This window comes from Carettochelys insculpta, chromosome 29 (genome assembly GCF_033958435.1).
Source record: "Carettochelys insculpta isolate YL-2023 chromosome 29, ASM3395843v1, whole genome shotgun sequence".
NCBI lineage: Eukaryota > Metazoa > Chordata > Testudines > Carettochelyidae > Carettochelys > Carettochelys insculpta.
Window position 1 is genome coordinate 11,389,336 of NC_134165.1, and position 19,670 is coordinate 11,409,005.

Here is a 19,670-nt window from a genome sequence, read left to right on the forward strand (position 1 = left end):
ATTTCCAGAGTTATAATTGTAGGGATTCAGACCCAAAAAGGAGGTGGGGGGAGGGGCGCGGTGTATTGCCACCCTTACTTCTCTGTTGCTGCTGAAGAGTGGCAGCTGTTGGCCAGAAGACCAGCTCTGATGGCAGAACCTCCCTAGCAGCAGTGCAGAAGTAAGGGTTGCAAATTATGATATTTCCACTCTTACTTCTGTGCTGCTGCTGGAGGAACACTGCCCTCCGAGCAGGATGCCCTGCTAAAAGCCACTGCTATCTGGCTTCCCAGAAGTAAAGGTGTCAATATTGCCCCTTAAAATACCCTTATAGCTCTCCTCCTTGCAAATCCCTTTTGGATCAGGACCCCCAATCTGAGAAAAGCTGGTCTTCTCTGTGACATGTGTATAGTATAGGGCAAAAACACACAAGACCACATTTCATAGAGGGAGACCATATTTCATGGTCCACGACATGTTTTTTGTGGCTGTGAAATTGGTAGGTTGCTAATATTGAGTCTTTTGAAGAGCTGATTTCACTTACTGTTTATATCCTAACACTTTAGGAAGAGAGGTTATAATAAAGAACCACCCTTGTAGAAAGTCTTCAAAATCCTTAAATTTTGGTCCTGGCATTTTTAGGAGAGAGGAACAAACTGTTTCATGTTCTTGTGAAATTAACATTTTAAAGGAATCTAGTGAACAAAGCATGACTTGAAACTAAAAATGCAGTAGAGCTCTTTTTCCACACACAGAATTCAAGTTTGTCCATTTTTTCGTCCCCACCCCCACAAATGTCTCATCAGGTTTCACGTGTGTGGTTTCTTGCACCATCAAAAATTGTGAAGAAAATTCTAGACTTGTAATTATCATGCCCTATGCATGACCCTGAACAGCACTGCAGACATGGCAGCATACGAAAAGTCAGATTCTCAATTCCTCTTTGAAAATACTGACAATTTAGAAAAAACAATAAGTCGTCCTTTGGCACCACATAGACCAACAGATATTTTGGAGCATATTTTGGGTGTTTTGTGGGCAGAAAGCTTATGCTCCAAAATATCTGTTAGTCTATAAGGTGCCACAGGACTTATTGTTTTTGATGATAGACTAATACAACTACCCCTCTCATATTGTCATGGTCAGGAAAGGTTTACACTACATTGCATTGCACTCTGCAGATACAGTTTAGAGAACTCGCAACATTTCCTTATGATTATATAGATTAATTTTGCCAAATGTACACAATTCAGTGACTGTGACACTGCACACAACAATATTTGTTCAGCAAAAGCTACCTGAATCTGCTATAAAACACAAGCTATACCCTACTCCCAGTTAAACTTGATTAGCAAATATTAGCAGATTTCATGGGATTTTTTTAAAATGAACATTAATGTGTAGGCTTAAAATGCACTAGTCAGAATGTGGAGGATTTCTAAAGGACCATGCAGCCTCATCTCTATATATTTATAACTTGATTGAGCAAGGCTGTAAGCCCATACTTAGTTTTAAACACATCGTTTAGCCAGACTCATGAACTGAAGTGATTTGCTGATTTTTGGTCTTTATATAGATCAGAGTTCCGCATACTAAATGAAGAGTCACAGCGATTTTGGCAAACAAAAAATCAGTCACAGTTTTCTCGGATCACTGGTCTTTAAAACCATTACCGGTCCCTCAGCCAAACTGTGCTTTTTTGGCTCTGGTCTAGGATTCATCTCAGTGATTTCCAGGATTTAAACCGGTGTACTCTGCACCATCCGAAAACAAAATGTCTGATATTCTAGCATCACAAAACTCAGGAAATTCAAAGCATTTCTCCTCCTTTGACTGTATCTTCTCCCCTTTCCACATATGTTTATTACTGTTCAGAATATTAACTTTGTCATCTTGCTACTATACATGAGCAGCAGTGGTTTCTAGCTACCACTCTTGCCTGTATTTCAGCATACAGGTTGTGACTTTCTGTATTCCCAAGGTCACATCATAGTACCCCCATATTTACCATGGTGCTATCATTATATGTTTGTGCAAAGTATACCCTGTAAGGTATCATTCTAAAAGTCTTGATCTGTTGAACATTAATATCCTGTTGACTTGCACGTGCTGTCATTGCATCTGAGGTTATGAATATTGACTATGTACCAGTATTTTAAATGTGTCTGCTCTTTGGGGTGAGACACACAAGATAGTTTAGATCCAGTTTAGCTAGCACATTGTGAACAAACCATTCGAGGTCACAGCCCATTAAGAAACAAAATAGGCTATGGAAGAAGTTTATCTCCACCTGATGGACTTTCCTTTGAATGTCCTAGTGAAGATATAGATATTGGCTCCTGCTATGACTCATGGAAGCCTGTACAGACAGGTGACCAGCTCATGCATCACTGGGTTCCATCATATGCTTGAACTTTTCCACTAACTGTGCTGGGGGCTTTATTTAGCACAATGACATTCCCTCAAGATTGAAAAAGGTATAAAAAGGGGAAGTGACATCATCACTTGGGCTCACGCCTCTCATAACTCAACAGATGAAAACACCTTAGAAAAAGACTGAGTTAGGGATGTGGTCCCAGGATGAAGGGATTTCTAGCCTGTGTATGGAAGACTGGTGGACTGTTTGACCATAAGGGTGAGACACCACTTGATTCAAATATTGTCTAATGTATAGAACTTATGGCAATTTTGTTTTAGTTCTTAAGTAATCACATTTGAGCTGCATACTACTATTTACAATCACTTAAAAGCTATCTTTCTATACTTAATCTGTTTTATACTTTTTACCCAAAGCAGTGTGCTTTTTGAAGTACAAAGGGAAACCTGCCCTGGAACAGGGGCTGACGCATTGTCCTCTCCACCTTAAGGGAGGGGTGGACTGGAAAATAAAGTTACACTGGTCAGGCTTTTGACCACAGAAAGATGGTACAGGTCTAGGGTCCTAGGCTGAGAGGCTGCAGGGAATGAGCCGGTTCCACCAAGCCGCATGAGCGCTCACCTCTCCCTTCTACAGCCTGTCGCCCGACAGTACACCCTCTATTTTTTTCCCATCTGTGGGCAGAATAAATTTTGGTATGTACACCGAGGCTTGTGCAGATGTTCACCACCAGCTGAACACAGACGGTGGGTGAGCAGCTATAGGCAGACTCTGCTTATCAGCCAAGCAGCACCTGAATCTCACATGGGTGGCTGCCCAAGCGCTCAGCTTATAGGAAACACTTGTCCCCACCCCATCCCTTTTTCAAAGCCCCTACCCCACACCTTCCTGACCCTAGTTCCTCTCACACCATCCCTTGTTGTTCCCTCCCGCAAGCATGCCTTGTCCTGTCTCCTCACCCTCCCTTCCGGCACTCTATAAAACAGCTGGTTATGTCAGGCCAGAGGTTCTGGGAGGAAGAGGAATTAAGTGAAGGGGTTGCCAGCAGGTGGAAAACTCAGAGGAGGAGGGAGAGCTGGCTGCTGAGCACCCACTCACCACTCACCCTCCCGCCCCACAAAGAAGCCTCTCTATTGTTAGTTCATGAGTGACTAGGAGATACATGAATGTAACTGCAGTTGGGTGTTTCCCTGACTATGTAAGTACAGGACCTGGTGATGACTGCAGCTTGCCATGACCTCACTGTGTGAAAGGGAGGCACACTGGCTAAGCCCTGCAAATCCACAGAAAATTGCAAATCCACGGTTTATCCACACGCACAGACGTAGATGCACCACTCATTTGTGTGGATATAGATGCGGACACCAATTTTGTATCTATAACACTGCAAATTTGCAGGTACCTGCAAATCATTTTTGCAGATGCCGATACTTATTTTGTATCTGCACAGAGTTCCATAGATTGGTAAGCAAGATGGCTCAGCAGTGTCTAAATTCCAGGTTGCACCCCAGGGAAATTGGCCTCCCAGGTCTCCAGCCATACAGAAGCATGAGCTCGAGTACCTGGTCCCTTGGCTTACAGCATATGTAGGGCCAGAGAGATTTTCTAAACCCTTACCTGCCTTGCTATTTCTAAATAAAGTTTGCTTGCATGATGGGGCCAAGGACATTTTGGTAATTTGCTTAACATCTTCAGCTCTCCCTGAAGTCAGTAAGGGTCAAATATGCCCTGCACCTCATAACATCAGGCTCTGAAACCCAAGTTTCCCCACAGAGAACAAGGAGAGGTTTAGGTTTATAGCTGAGTTTTCAGAGTTCACTTTACAGCTCCTAGCGAGAGCAAGAGGAGCTGCTGAGTGTGGAGTACTTTTGAAAGCCTGACAACTTATTTCGGTGTCTACATGGCAAATGAGCAGTATTGAAAAGCTAGCTTTAATTGCGGGTGCTATGTTTCTTAGGAAAAAAAATCTAGTCCTTATACATTTCCTGAGTCATTTGGGTAAAGCCCTGGCCACATCCAATTCGGAGACTTGTTTGTTTGTTTTGTGGTAGCCCATACAGACATCAATCAGAATGAACACCTCAATATCCCTCTGTGTTGGAGAAACACATGTGCCCTGCCACAAAAAAGTCTTCTAGGCCAGCTGAAGAGAGGCCCCCGCATAATTTGCTGTTGAGGTGAGAACAAACACAAGCTACTTCAGCTCAGATGGTACCTATACTAAAATGGTCTAGGCCCCCCAAAGTACAACAAATTGAAAAGCATTAAAACCGTAACTATATGGCTATTAACACATGATTAAAATGGATCCTGTGGCATAAGCACAGAGAATTTATCATCTTATTTCATCTTTTGATAGAGTTAAGGACAGCAACTGCAGTTTTTTCCACCCCCCGCATCGAAACCCAAAGCCAAACAGATAATAGAAAGGTCCTGCTTTAATACATTGACTTAACTCACCAGAGTAAATACACCTCGAAGGGTAGGTAATAAACCCTAAATACAGCAAAGAAGAATTTCACATTTGTTAAGACATTAATAGTCTTTTAACCGATCATTAACTAATTAAAAAAAGACTTATGACTGGAGGCTTTTTGCCAACATTAGATTGCAGCAGGAATATTTTACTTTGGTTAAGGTGGAGTTTGGAATGAGAGGTTTGGCACAAAAATAAATAAATAAAAAATAAAAAGCACAATACACTTGATGTAGCTGTGCTTAGAGGTAACATAAGGTACGACAGCCGTGCTAGGTAACCTTCAGTCAAAGTTGTAGGATTTCGCCACCGGCATTTTTCCAGTATAATTTTTTGAAGTTGCATAATACTCTATATGCCTCAAAATTATTTAAAATCTAGAAGGCCCTTAATGGAATGTTCCAGGCCAGAGGGATATGCTAGCAATTACACTACAAGAACTAGTAATAGAGAGAAAGCCGTGCTAATCTATATACTATCAAAACAAAAAAGGAGTCAAGTAGCACTTTAAAGACTAACAAAATAATTTATTAGGTGAGCTTTCGTGGGACAGACCCACTTCTCCAGACCATAGCCATACCAGAACAGACTCAATATTTAAGGCACAGAGAACCAAAAATAGTAATCGAGGTTGACAAATCAGCTGGAATTTGCTTTAGTAAAATAATTTTTGTTTGTTTACATTACAAATTAACCAGGATAAAAGACTGACAAATACAAATCCTCCTTTAATATCCAGCCTTTGACAGCAAAGTGAGGACTGCTCAGTTTCAATGAGCAACTTTTAAAAAGAGAGTTAGCAGTCAGGGTTCCTACACCAGTAGACTCTTTTATAGAATCAGATATCTGCAAATATAAAGAAAGGAAGCAGTGGACAAAAGTTACGATCTCCTGATCTCATTGAAGGTGCTGAATTTTGATTACAGAGTTTGAATATTCCATATCTAAAATCAGGGGTCAGCAACCCCTGGCACAGGTGCCAAGAGTGGCACGTGAGCCAATTTTCATCGCACGCAAGGAAGGAGCTCAGCCCCACCCCTGCTCCACCATACAGCTGGGAGCTTGCTCAAAGCCATGCCTGTGGATTTAAAAAAGACCAGCTAATGCTACAACTGCCACCTAAATGGTAAAGCTTGGCATCTTAATTTATTGGGGAAGGTCCTTAAAGAAATAGGCTGGTGGGGGAGGGAAAAAAAAAAAATCACTGAAGATCAGACAGAAGCTACTGAAGCAAGTTTCATAGAGCTAGAGCTTTTATTTCGCATTCTATGTCTCTTTCCAGCTACATAGAAATAGAACAAGATTATTAACATGAAAACCCTGTTTAATACTGGACTTTTTCTTCTTCATTAAAAAAGATTAAAATGATTTTTAATGGTGTTCTGCCATAGTACTAGGCAGACTGGAGTCCTACGTACCAGTCTGGAGCTTGTTTATCGCTAGTGTTATGTTAATATTGCTCAGGCCTTTTGCTCCAAACCAAAGCCAGAAGACCAGCATTTCAGCTGGGCAGCACACAAGCTGACCAAGTGCTGTCTGTAAATCCAGGGTGGATTCCTGACCTGCAGTCTGTGTCTTCAATCAAGTCTTCCTGCAGAAACTTCCTGAGATTTATGCAGAAGGACATGGACTGTGCTCTGCACAAGTGTGTTACCCATCAGCAGCTGGCAGAGCATTCCCTGTAATAGGAGAATTTAGGACAACAAAATGAAAGGGCTGGAATGTTCACGATACTGTTTCGATGGGCAGCAGTGGGGACAGGCCACACCAGGTGGCTCACAACCCAGCTGGAATATAGTTGACTTGATGGTTGATCTGCCCCACGCAACACATTAGGAACTCCCAAAGTTTACAATGATTCATAGTTAGGCAAGAGATACCAGTAGCATAACAGACAAATTCCAGGATGCTAGATGATGCAAAATTTATAAATAAAATAATGAATCACAGCTCCATGACGTGGTTGGTCACAGAGCCACTGTAGGACTCTATACATCCTGGGCTTTTCACATTTAATACACAAATAAGATTAAGAATGACAAGGGAGGGCCAGAAGTGATCCCCTGGATCACCCAGTCTGACCCCCTGCAACTTCACCGGGCAACTTAGTCCCAGCAGATGGTTTCAAACCAACAAAGAATCCAGCTTCGCACTGGATCACAACATAGGGAAGCCTGTTAACTGCTTTCCATGGGTGCCCCCATCTTCCGGGAAGCAGCAGCACCAGCAGAAATTGAAAGACTTGCCTAAAATTGCTCCTGTCAGTGCTTTGCAGCTCCCTTTGCCTCTCAACACCTCAATGCTGCTACCATCACCAGCTGGGGTGGGTCTCATTCCATGAGAACTGCTGGTATCAGGCCCTTTGAAAGGTAGAGCTGCAATAGTAAGGCAAGCTGCAAAACCGCAGGCTACAGAAGAAAAACGAACAAAAAAAAGTGACTCAGCAGCAGGACACAGGAAGAACAAAAGAAAAAGGGGAAAAGGTTGGAGTGGACCCCACCAAAGAGTTAAAGTGCAAGCCAAACTAACATTTGTTCCTTGTAAAAAAGAGTCGCCCAACTTTGCTGTTACAGACAGCGCTACAAAGCACTTGCCATTTCCAATGTGCTTCAGAAGCATTAAGGAAATCCCTTAACACTGGACAGTACCATTCCCTTATTAAGGAACGTGAAAATGAGACAGAACAATTTAATAAAATTATTTGTTCAAGATCAGAGCAAGTCAGTGGGAGAACCATGAGGACAACATGTGTCTCCTGGTTCCCATTCTCAGCCAACAAGGAGGGAAATATCAGCATTCTTGTCTATTCACTGCAAGTCAATGCCTGCTCTGAAGAATTTATTTGAAAAGAAACATACATACAGGAGGGATCAGGATGCAAAACAGGTATGCCATTGAGACACACTGGTCTCTAAATTCAAAACATACTTGCTATATCCAATTTCCCCCAGCATTCGTCAGCTTATAGGAGCCACAGAAGCAGGTTTTGAGAAGGCATATCCAAAGAAGAGGTCCATAGAAGTGAGGTGGTCAAAGCCAGCAGAGCAGCTGGGACTGTAACACACCAGAGGCGAAGGCATGCAGGGGGGGATAGAGGAGGAAAGGCCATAAAAATGAGGGAAGGTATGGGAATGGGGCTGATGAGAAGAAAACCTGGAACAGTAGCTACGGTAGCTAGGAACAGGCAACCAGACCAGGATGACAAGGCATCATGAAGTAGCAGCAAAACAGATACTCTGGTGCAGCAAGGTTGTACCTTATACCCACCAGCACAGAAGCAAAGAGGAGGTTCGTGTAAGTGGGGTCACAAACTGGCAGTATTCCCAACATGCAGAGGCATTATGAGTTATGGCACATGCAAAAAGAATCCTGTCCATAACACACCCTTCCATTTAGGGCTCACAGAACAGGCAGTGAGTGAGTGAGTCTTGTAACTCACTCTAAATGATTCATCCTTCCTGGGGAAAGGAAAGCAATAGTATATAGAAGGGAGTGAGCACCACAGTATGTGAGCCAGCTACTCTCCTGCTGCCGTCTGCCTCCCTTGTTCTCAGCAGCGCTGCTCCTCTGCCCTTGCTCTTCAGAGCATCACCACAACTAACAGCAGGCCCTCAAGGTCAGACCATGCCAAAATCAGGACATTTTAAAAATAAATACATTTGGAGTTTTTTGTTTGCTTTCTGATTAGGAATCTTTGGGGGTTCAGGTGTCCTTGCTTCTCTGCAACTGTGAGTTCTAGAATCCTACTTTCAAAAGGAAAGCGAACACAGATTCTTACATAGTCACCTGACTCCAGGAGCTAAGGCTTTAAAGAGTTAAAAATTCAGAGCTTCCAAAACTTCTGATTAAGTCCTTGGAGGTGACAACACTACTTGGCTTTGTTGTTGCTGACAAAGAAACACTTACTACTGTAAGACAGCAAACGTGCAATAGCCACCCTGCTGGAAAAATCTTAGTGAAGACAAGGCACCTATCATTTTTATTTACCTTTATAGCTATGTGAGGTCAACACTTAACCCTCTTCCCACAGCTGACCTTATAGTAAGGCCACAAGACTGTCTCCACCAAGATTTCACCAAAGGATACTGAATGTTTTTAATTTGCTTTACCCCGGGATAGTGAATATCATCCCAGGGTAAAAATACCTCCCCTCCTTCCCCTCCCCCCGCAGAGGAGACAGATTAAAAAGGGAGCTGTAGCAGACCTGGTGCGCTTAAATCGGATCCGACCCGCCAGCACCATGAGTGGCATAAGAGCACAAAGAGGCAAAGGCAGCTGCAGTTTTCTGTGCGAATGGTGAATGTTCATGTTAAGAATAAATACAATTCCTTTCAGACACAGCTGATCAGAGTGATGCTAAGCACTGCATTAAAGGAGAGGAATTTCTAGAAACAAATGGGAATTAAGCACCCAATTCCCACTGTTTTTCCTGGGTATCTTTGCATGTCCAAAAGAGAGAGATAATAAGAGCCAATGGTGCTGTATGACCTGTGATGCAGAGAGGTCCCCGAGACAGGGACCTAGGAAGCTTGTCTAACAAGACTGGATCCATCTATTGCTGCGAAGCAGCATTTTACTTGGATGGCAAAGATCCTTTATTTCTTTTTAAAATTACTCACAGTCCTCTTTGCCAGATTTTTTTAACGTCAGTTCCCAGCCCAAAGGCCAGTCCTTGCACAATCATATTATTCTTTGCTCACAAGATAAACTGTCTACCACATTCCAGATTTTGTTTCCTGACCTTTTTCTGTGTTTAAATGCAATTCCCATACATATTATTCAGAGAAACAAGGGATGCTGGAAATGCCACGTCCAATTTATAGCTTTTAGGAACACGGAATATTAGGAATGAAACTCAAGAGGGCTTTTTTGACCTCTGTATTAAATTAAAATCACAGCAAAGAACAGAAGAACATGCCATGATTTCTAACACTTTAGTGCAAGGGGAAGACAAGTTGTTTGGTTTGTAAGAGAACAAACCCTATTGTTCCAACATGCCATCTTCTGGCTGCAGCTGCTCTTGCATCAGAAGATTGGTATTAGCTGGGTACTAGTGAATTCTGTGGGGTGAATTCCAGGTTTGCATGCTATTAAAACTACTTCTCTCCACCCATCTTCCCCAACTGACCCAGGAAATACCGCAGTTACTTCCAAATAGGCTCCCAATCCCACCTACATTTTCCCGCTTATGACTGCCTTCCTCCTCTCCTTTCACATTCTTGCTCCCTATTTACCTTCTTCCTGGTGTGCTCAGTCACCTTTGTACTACTGTCCTGGTAAATACCATCCCCATCTCTGCCTTGCTGCTTCTCTTCCCACTGTCTGCCCTGCACCTCCACTCTTAACCTCCCACCCTCCTCCAGATGCTTACCTATTTCTGCAATTCACCTCTGAAAGCACCCCTCTTTTCCAAACCCCACTCCCCAATGAATTTCCAGACAAGTATCAGTAGTGCTATAGTTGAGAGTGTAAATCCTGACTCACCAAAAGCAAGGTAAGCAGCTTCTGCAAGCATGCCAAATTGTGGTCAGTGGACTTTGTGCACATGGTACTCCAGCGTCACAGCTAAATACACAATATATATGCTGACTATTTATGCCAAATTATCTGTGGCTCTTGTATATAGCTGTAACATTCTAAGGACCTTTCCCAGACCTGATGTAGAATTTTGAGTGGCACAGAAATTTGTCTCTTTTGCCAACACAAGTTGACCCAATAAAAGATATCCCCACACCCACCTTGCGTCTCTAGTATCCTGAGACCAATATGGCTACAACAACACTGTCTAGCCCAGACTAGAGTGAAGAGCCAATGACTTTCGGCTCACAGACTGCAGAACGGTTCATCCACATATTGTCAAGAGATCAATAGTTAACCTACAGTCTAAGCTAATAAAGATATAGGTTGTACCCAAGCAGAAATCAGGACTAACCATAGTGTGATCAAAGGCACTGAATTAATAACAACTTTAACCAAGACTCTTGTCATTTCCCAATAGATTAAGTTCAGAAGTCGTCCTTGGGTGATGACAAATTAAAAAACAAAAAACAGGAACTCTGAAGAGTCTTGCTGTCTGTGTCTTGCTGTTATTTAACTCCTTTGCTGCTAGATTATGCTGCATCTTTCAGGCAGAGGTGGAACAACAACTATAGACTTTCCTGCACCCCCACATAATCAGTAAGAAAGTCTCTGACCCAACAGTTCACACTTTAAATTAGGCGAAACAGAAAAAGGGTAAGGGGCAAAACAGAGGCAGAGAGGGGGGACATGATTCGCCCATGGGTCACAGGTTTAGTTGCAGTACTGGTAACAGAACCCAGGTCTTCTGAGTCCTACTCAAGTGCATTGCCTGTTAGACCACAAATGACTTTCAGAGGTTCAAATGGAACATCAGCCCTTACACATCTGGTATATATGGGCACAAGTGGAGGGCAGTTTTGTTAAAAGTGTTTGCTGCTGCCTGTTACAGTCAGTGGCAAAACAGAGTGGAGTACCCAGAGCACGCTCGAAATTGTCAAGAGTTGCAAACTGGAACTGTCAGGGCTGCTCTGGCTGGTTTGAGTCAGATATTTTATGAGCAAGTGAAGAATAGCTGTGGGAAATTGCAAGCATGACTGCTCATCACAGTAACACATCTTGAAGTAGAATTCCTCAACATGTTTACTCACATTCACTTAGGAGGTGTTGAGCTCTCTTATCACGCACAGTTGTGCCAGTGGAAAAATGGGTCAATGGTATCAGTGTCCATTATATATACTTTAAAAAAAGCGTGTGGAGTGAACTACCTGGAAACGCTTTCAATTAAATACCAATTTAAACACACAGGCCTTGGGTGAGATGCAGACAATTTTTTTTAAAGCTCTTTGAGTTTGCCAATTCACTGGAGCAGCTTTTCAACGTTTATTCGTATTCCATGCAGCCTAAAGCTCCCACCCCAGCAGGGCTGAGGTCCCATTGTGCTAGACACTGTACACTACAGGTGGAGAACCTATGGACTGCAGGTTAGATCCACCACTGCAGCTTGCCTGGATCTAGCCCATGAGGCTCAGGCCTCGGGTCCCCCACAATGCAACAGGAAGCCCACACTGGTGATCCAGCCCCATGACTCCCTTGCAGATGAAGCACAAGTACGGGCTTTCCACTGCAAGGGGCAACCCTGAGCTTTGCCAGCCAGATACATTTAAGACAGGACTGGAGTGGGACCTTGGGCTCTGCCTGGCGTGGGGAGGAGAAGGGGGCTCCTGCACACTGCCATTTCCCCCTCTGGCTCCAGCTGGGGGAATGGCAGTGCAGGGAAATACTGGGTTGGAGGCTTTTCCCCTGCTGCTCCCACTGGCCAGAATTATGGTCAATGGCAGCTCTGTGGAGTGCGGAGCCACACCAGGTAACTGCCCCCACCACCCATTTCACACATGCTTTTTTTTCCCCCCCCAAGATCCCATCCCACTCCTGCACCTTCCCATCCTGATTGCCTACCCTCAGTCTGCTCCTGCATCCTCCGTCCTTCACAGATCCCTTATCCCAGCCCCTTCCTGCAGCCTCCCTTCCTTCTCAGGCTGACACCCTACCGTGAGAAGTCAGGTAGTCCAGGAAAGCAGGCTTGGGCTATGTCAGTGCTTTCAACCTGTGGACCAGGGACCCCAGAGGTGCACAGAATATATCTAAGATTCCAAAGGGTTCCTCTCCTCCATTTGATTTTTTTAGGGTCCACAAATAAATAAAACACCACTTGTTTACATGGTGCCCTGGACTTTGGCGACTACACCAGTTTAGTTGGGTGTGTTTTAAAAATCAATTTATTTAAATGAGTGTGAACACCCACCTGGATGTTCTTAATAAAAGCAATTTAAATCAGTGCATCTATGTGTTCACATTGGTTTTTAGACTTGTCTACCACAAAAGATGCACTGCTTTAATTATACCAGTACAGTTTAATCAATGAAACTCCCCTTTCGTGGCTGCAGTTCTACTGGTATAAAGATGCCTTCCACCCACAGAGGGAGGGGGAAAAAAAAAAAAAAAAAGTCAGCTATATCTGTAAAAAGCATCTGCATAGAAATATTGGGCTGGGAGGGACCTCAAAAAGTCCCCAAGCAGCGTGCCCCAAGGCTCGGTTGTGGGTCCAGTGCTGTTCAACATCTTTATTAATGACCTGGATGAGGGACTGGATTTCATCCTCCGCATGTTTGCAAACAACACTAATCTGGGGGAGAGGCAGATACATTGGAGGGTAGAGATAGGATCCAGGGTGACTCAAATAAATTGGAGGATTGGGCCAAAGAACTCTAATGCGGTTCAACAAGGAGAGGTGTAGAGTCCTGCACTTGGGACGGAAGAATCCTAAGCATTGTATAAGCTGGGGACTGACTGGCTAAACAGCAGTACAGCGGAAAGGGATCTAGCAGTGTTGGTGGATAAAAGGCTGAATCTGAGTACACAGTGTGCCCTTGTAGCCAAGAAGGCTAATGGCTTATTAGGGTGCATTAGGAGCAGTATCGTGAGCAGATCTAGAGAAGTGGTTGCTCTCTCCTATTCAGTACTGGTGAGGCCACATCTGGAATACTGTGTCCAGTTTTTGGCCCCCTGGTTTAAAAAGGATGTGGATGTGCTAGAGCAGGTTCAGCAGAGGGCAACAAAAATGATTAAGGGGCTGGAGCATACGACCTATGAGGAGAGGCTGAGGGACTTGGGCTTATTTAGTTTACGGAAGACTGAGGGTTGCTTTAATAGCAACCTTCAACTTCCTAAAAGGGGCTCTAAAGAGGATGGAGAGAAACTGTTCTCAGTGGTGACAGATGGTAGAACAATGAGCAATGGTCTGAAGTTACAGAAGAAGAGGAGCAGGTTGGATATTAGGAAAAACTATTTCACCAGGAGGGTGGTGAAGCACTGGAATGCATTGCCTAGAGAGGTGGTGGATTCTCCATCCCTAGGAGGTTTTTAAGTCCCAGCTTGACAAGGTCCTGGCTGGGATGACTTAGTTGGGGTTGATCCTGCTTGAAGCAGAGGGCTGGACTAGATGACCTCCTGAGGTCCCTTCCAGCCTGATGAGTCTATGATTTGCATAAGTTTTATTTCCTGTTTCTTAGCATTGCCTGAAACTGGGGAGAAAATACACTAAACCACTCCATGCCCCTTTCTTTCCAGTCTAAGCATCTCTGCTCACTCACCATCTCCAACACTGAGCAACCACAACTACAGTCTATGCCTGTGTGTCAGTAGAATGCCACAGCTATGCCACTATAGCACAGACACTTCCTACAACAAAAAGGAGTTTTTCCACTGGTAAGTATTCTACCTCCTTCAGTTGTCACGAGTTAGATTTACAGAGGAGTCTCTTGTTGACGGAGCCATGACGACGCCAGCTGTCAGGTCAGCTTGCCCACAATGCTCAGAGACATAAGTCTTGTCTATACTGCCATGGGCAATTGACCTAAGTTACACAACTTCAACATAACATAGCTGAAGTAGACATACTTAGGTTACCACAGTATTTTCATTGCAGTAAGTTGACAGCTGATGCTCTCCTGTTGACTCGAGCCACTCTTCTCATTTTGGTGGAGTACCAGAAGAATGCTCAGAAGTTGATTTATCGAGTTTATACTAGATGTGAGAAATCGACAGCCAGTGGAGCAATTGCTGCCCTTGGCTCCAGAGGGTAGTGAAGACAAGCCTACTGCCACGTATACTTAAAGGAAAGTCATGTCTACTCCTTGCCCCTCGACCTGTCACTGAAACCTTGTCTCTCAACTCCCACTCATTGTCATCTCAGCACATTCCTCGTGTGCTTTCAGACCGTGTCTGCACTGCCATTTTCGGCACTAAAGTTTTAGTCATTTAGGGGTGTAAAAAAAAAAAAAAAAAATGTCCCGTGAGACAAAAGCTGAAAAGCTCCAATATAGTCAGCGTGACTCCCAGCGATAAAGCTGTTCCACCCCCATTCAGGGCAAGTTTTGTTTTAAATCATGAGAGAACTCTTCCCTAGCACTGACTACACTGCCCATGTCGTAGCATTGCCATGGCTGCACTGTAACATGGGCAGTGCAGATGTACCCTGAGATGCCTCTCTTTAACTCCAGCTCTCTCTCTAATCTAATCACTATCCCTTCTCCTTCCTCTCAGCTCCCTGAGCAAGCCATCTTCCCCACTTGACACCACATCTCTCCTAGACTGCCCTGCTAGCCAGCTTCTCCCTCTACAGCCCTCAAAAGTCATCAAACACTTCTTATCCAAGTCAGGGCTTTCACATGGCTGCTTTTTTTTTTTTGGCGCAATACGCTCAGACCCCAGGTTGGAAACCACTGCCTGAGATCATGTATCTGCACTACTGGACTAAAATCAGACCAGTTTCACTCTGTTGCCTCTTGCATAAACAGCAATAGGGATGTCTCAGAAAGAGGAGGTATCTGTTGAAAGATCACTCCTTCTAGGAGTTTTAAACCTGATTCAACCTAATAATAATTGAAGTATGCTTTGTTTGGAGTCCCATTCATTTAACGAGCAGTGAAACGTTCAGAAGGTCCGTTTTTAGTTACTCTGAGTTAGATTTTTAATAAAATATGGATTTCAATAAATCTTCATTTATAAAGGTAAATGCTATGCACCTTTGCTGAGGCAGAAAAACAGACTTCCATTTTGCTGCTACTAAATTTTCCTGCAGTATTCATGAACTAGTGCAAGTGGATATAATCCCCTTGATTTCAGTGGAGTTGCACCTGCTTATGCCAACCCCGCGATGGACTCCAGTAAACAGTCATTCATTTGCATCCAGTTGGCTTTTTAGATTCACATATTTCAAAACATTTTTCCTTTCTAATAAGCACAACATTTGCTCTCTCTCAAAGGCCATTTGTATAATGGTTACAAGATAATGTCAGTTGAAAAACAAACTTTGTTCTCAGAGAACGATCTCCTGCCATGGAAGGAGGCCTGTGAAATTCCCGCCCCCCCCCAATAACTACTTCTGGAATAGACCGAAAAAACCTCTAATTCCAAGAAACATTTTCAGAATTGTCTAGATGCTGTTGACAAGTGGATCTTACTGACGAAAGCTCATTATGTAATAGATTGGTTTGTCTTTAAGGTACTACAGGACTGCCTGTTTGTGCTGCTCTCTAAACAGCCAGGGAACAAAAGCATATTTAAACAGTCTGCTATACCAAATTCTGTGTGGTATCTTACATTACCCAGTGGACCCCCAAAGTGCTTACACAGAATCCAAAATAAACCATTAACAGAAGACTGAGAGCAGTCTATTAACTCTGTTAACATGCACATGAGCCTTAACCTACGCCCCTCCAGTTGGCCTACCATGCTCTAGCAAGAGACTGTGTCGGTGGGACTTGATTTAGAGTAAGAACTTTACAGGTGAAGATATAACCTGTTCTTGAATGCAAGTAAATTGTAAACTGGCTACAAAACAAACAAACAAAAAATCTGCAGTGTCAGTGGTTACCCAGGGTTAACCAGGCCCTTTTTCCTCTTTCCACGGGACCTCACCTACTAACTAGTTTTACTGGAATCTGTCTATTTGTTAGAAACATGTAGATTTTTCCACATGTGCTGAAGGTACAAGTATCTTCTGGAGCATTCCAGTAAATTCTGGTTTTTGTTAAAGGGCGATAAGTGACGTTCCTTAGCTGCACCCACTTACATAATGAAGCTGTTTTTTCTCTCTCAAATACAGAAAGTTTACAGGAAAGAGAAGTGTTACTGAAATTTTCAAAACTAGTTGCAGACTTTTAAATCCATCAATCATCAGGTGGCACAAGGTCTTCTGAGCCTGTGCCACTGGTTTTCCTAAAAAGACAGTCAGTCATTCTCTTGCACCGTAAGGGTGAGGCTGGCTGGAAGAGAACAAGAACTCTCTCTGAACAAAACCACAGAGGAGACACCCCTCCTCTTTCCCAAGTGGAGCTGACCCACATTCCAGCTGAAATGGGACAAGAAACAAGTGTTGCTTCCATAGTGTCTGTTCCGCTTCCCCATACGAGAGGGGAATCTCCTCTGCAGATGAGAAGAGGGAGTAACTAAGGACGGCCACCAACCCTCAATGAGACTCACCCTACTTCAGAAAACCATGGGGGAGAAGCCAAGTCTGATTCTCCCCTGCTTGCATCATAGCATGCATCATTTATTCCTGTGCAAACTGGATGCAATACACTAATATTTTGATAGAATAATACTTCACACTCATTTGTGCATGTAAAATACAAGGTACGAGGCAGCGCAGGGTCTTTTGGCTACTTGCACAGGTTCATCCTATACACCATAACACCCAGACTCTGCAAGAAGCTGTAATCAGAACCTCAAAGCTCCTGCAGGTTTCTGATCCAATGAAGGCGGATTATTTTGGTTTGACTTGAATCTGGAGGGAAGTGAAAAGAACATGTACGAACAAACTCATAGGACATGTATTAAGAGTTACTTGTCTACCATGAAATGGGCAAACTCAGAAAAAATAACTATTTTGATAACATTCATTTGCTTGAACTCAGTTGAACTATACTCTCCTGAGTTATTGCCCAGGCCTCTCCTCTAAGCACTGTTCAGTGCTACCAGGAGACTCAAGGTCACAAAAGAGAACTCTGCTGAAATTAATACCAACAAGAAATACCATTAAGGAAAAACACAAGGAAGTTCCACAGCAAAAAACCCAACAGTTAGATATATGAAGCCAAAGTTACATGGAAAATTTCTAAACAGAAGTACAGCACAAATATTTCTACTGTTTGATTTGATAATATGCCACCAAAGAAAGGAGTGTCCACAATCTGGAGGCTGTTACTACCTTTCTTGAAACCTACTAAGGAGGATACCTCAAAAGAGACAAGTGTGATGGATACTGTCTTGCAAGACAGTAGATCAACAATGGACAACACTGCCATTCAGCTCAAAGAACTTCTCGAATGGCACAGAGCCATTTCCACCTTTACAAATCACAATATGGAAACTAAAATAATTAATCATTAAACAGCTCCCTCCGCAGGAACCATACGTATTGATGACATCCTGTTATAATCAAAACAAGTCCTGTGAAATCCTGAGATACATGAGGAAAATGTTGGTCCACCTTTTCAATTCAGGAAACATCAGGCAGTACAGTCATGAACAGATCACAATCTCTAGTGGGTAGACATACGTCTCATATCACAATGCTCTCTAGAAAGAAATAGGTTTAAAAGACGGCTTCATTTCCATGCCGTTAAAAGGTGAGCAAACTGCTTTGTAAACAAAACTAAGAGCAGCTACTTCTAAATGAGACAATGACAAACTCTGTTTTAACATGGCTAGGCAGAAGTAAGATTAACTAGATGACCTAAATGGGTTTTTATCATGTCTAATTTCTATGGAATTCAATTTTTAAATAAAGCAGTCCACCTGTTCCTGCTGTCTGGAGAAAATACAAGGTTTCAAAGAAAGGCCGGGCAAGAGAGATGCTTGGTTGGGAAGCTGAAAGCTCATTTAGAAAGCAAGTATCTACAGAAGTTAGATGAATGTGAAACACACAAAACTTGTCTGGATTAGGAAACTGTACCCATCATATTTCAATGATGCAACTGATTACTGGGGTAAGTTGATTTAGTGCTGTGTGTCTGCATTAAGGGTATCCATCCATACAAGGTATACAGTTCCCTAGTTTGATTCTATTTGGGAGCAGTGTATTTCGTCTCAAATTTAGTCTACTGCAAAAATTCTTCTTTAAATCATTGTGAATACTAAAAACTCAACTCACGACTGTGGATCTTCTTAACCATAAATTCCTGCAGTGTAGCTACAACCCTAATTAAAATTTAGGATGGGCAAGTGATGCATAAAGTGATCTATACACTACTACAGATCTGACTTATTTGTCTGTTCCATGGCAGTGTCTAGTTATTCTAGGCACCTCCATTTTTGGGTACTTAATGGAAGATATATCCTAAAGAGGCCTGATTTTCAGGGGGCAGGAACCGACAGAGAACAGGAAGTGAATGTTTATTTCCAGTGGGTGGAGCAGAAGTTGGTGGTTAGAAATCAGAGTCAAGAGTCAGAACAGGAGTCAGAGGCCAGGGTCAGAAGCCAGGAAGTGGAGCTAAGGGTCAGGATTGAGCTACCTGAAGTGGGGAAGGTTGGGAACAACATAGGAGCAAGGGTAGCAACAAGCAGGCACAGGCACTATCACAGCCATGAACAAATGCTTTGAGCAGCTCTTGAACAGCTGCTTGCCTACTGACTTTTCCAGCCAGCCAATCAGGCAACCTACTACAGGTCATCTATGCTATTTAGGTGGCCCAGAGACGCTGCTCTTCCTACAGGGGCTCAGCACCTCTCTCAAAAGAAGCCCCTTTTAGAGATGACCCCTGAGCAAAGAAACAAAAGCATCTAGAGAATCGCTAGTCACTTCTAAAGATTTAGGTCAAACATTTTGAGCTAGAATTTTCAAAGTGACCCAATAAAATGACAGTTGGTCATCTGACTTAGTCAAGTGCCTCAACTCCCCAGGTTTAAACAACGGAAAAACAAAACACACAAAGCAGAGAATCACTGGACACTTGTACTGTATACTCACATTCTTTCATCATGCCTATGTCCACACAACGCTTCAGCCGGCAAGCTTGGCAGTGTCGTCGATTATCTTTGGTGATTCTGCAGTCACTGTTGAAGGGACATGTGAACACTGCTTTTCTTTTCATGCTCCTCCTGAAAATAAAACACAGATATGATACCTTGATTTGTAACGCAATACATGTTTACTGGAGGACAGTCAAACTTTTTACACACCGTTTCCTTACGCTTTACATGAGTGTGCTCGTACCACTGTCTTCCTGACTTTCACTCACAAACCCACTTATGCCA

General features: G+C 43.2%; 1 protein-coding gene across 10 annotated transcripts in view; it reads right to left on the minus strand.

Annotated features, from left to right (window-relative positions):
• Positions 1 to 19,670, minus strand: part of VDR (vitamin D receptor) — a 106,168-nt gene that overhangs the window by 17,194 nt on the left and 69,304 nt on the right. For all 10 annotated transcript variants that reach the window (XM_074980123.1, XM_074980118.1, XM_074980126.1 and 7 more), the window contains one exon: positions 19,384 to 19,514. In XM_074980123.1, the coding sequence (XP_074836224.1) occupies positions 19,384 to 19,514 (131 nt within the window). The remainder of the gene's footprint in view (positions 1 to 19,383; positions 19,515 to 19,670) is intronic.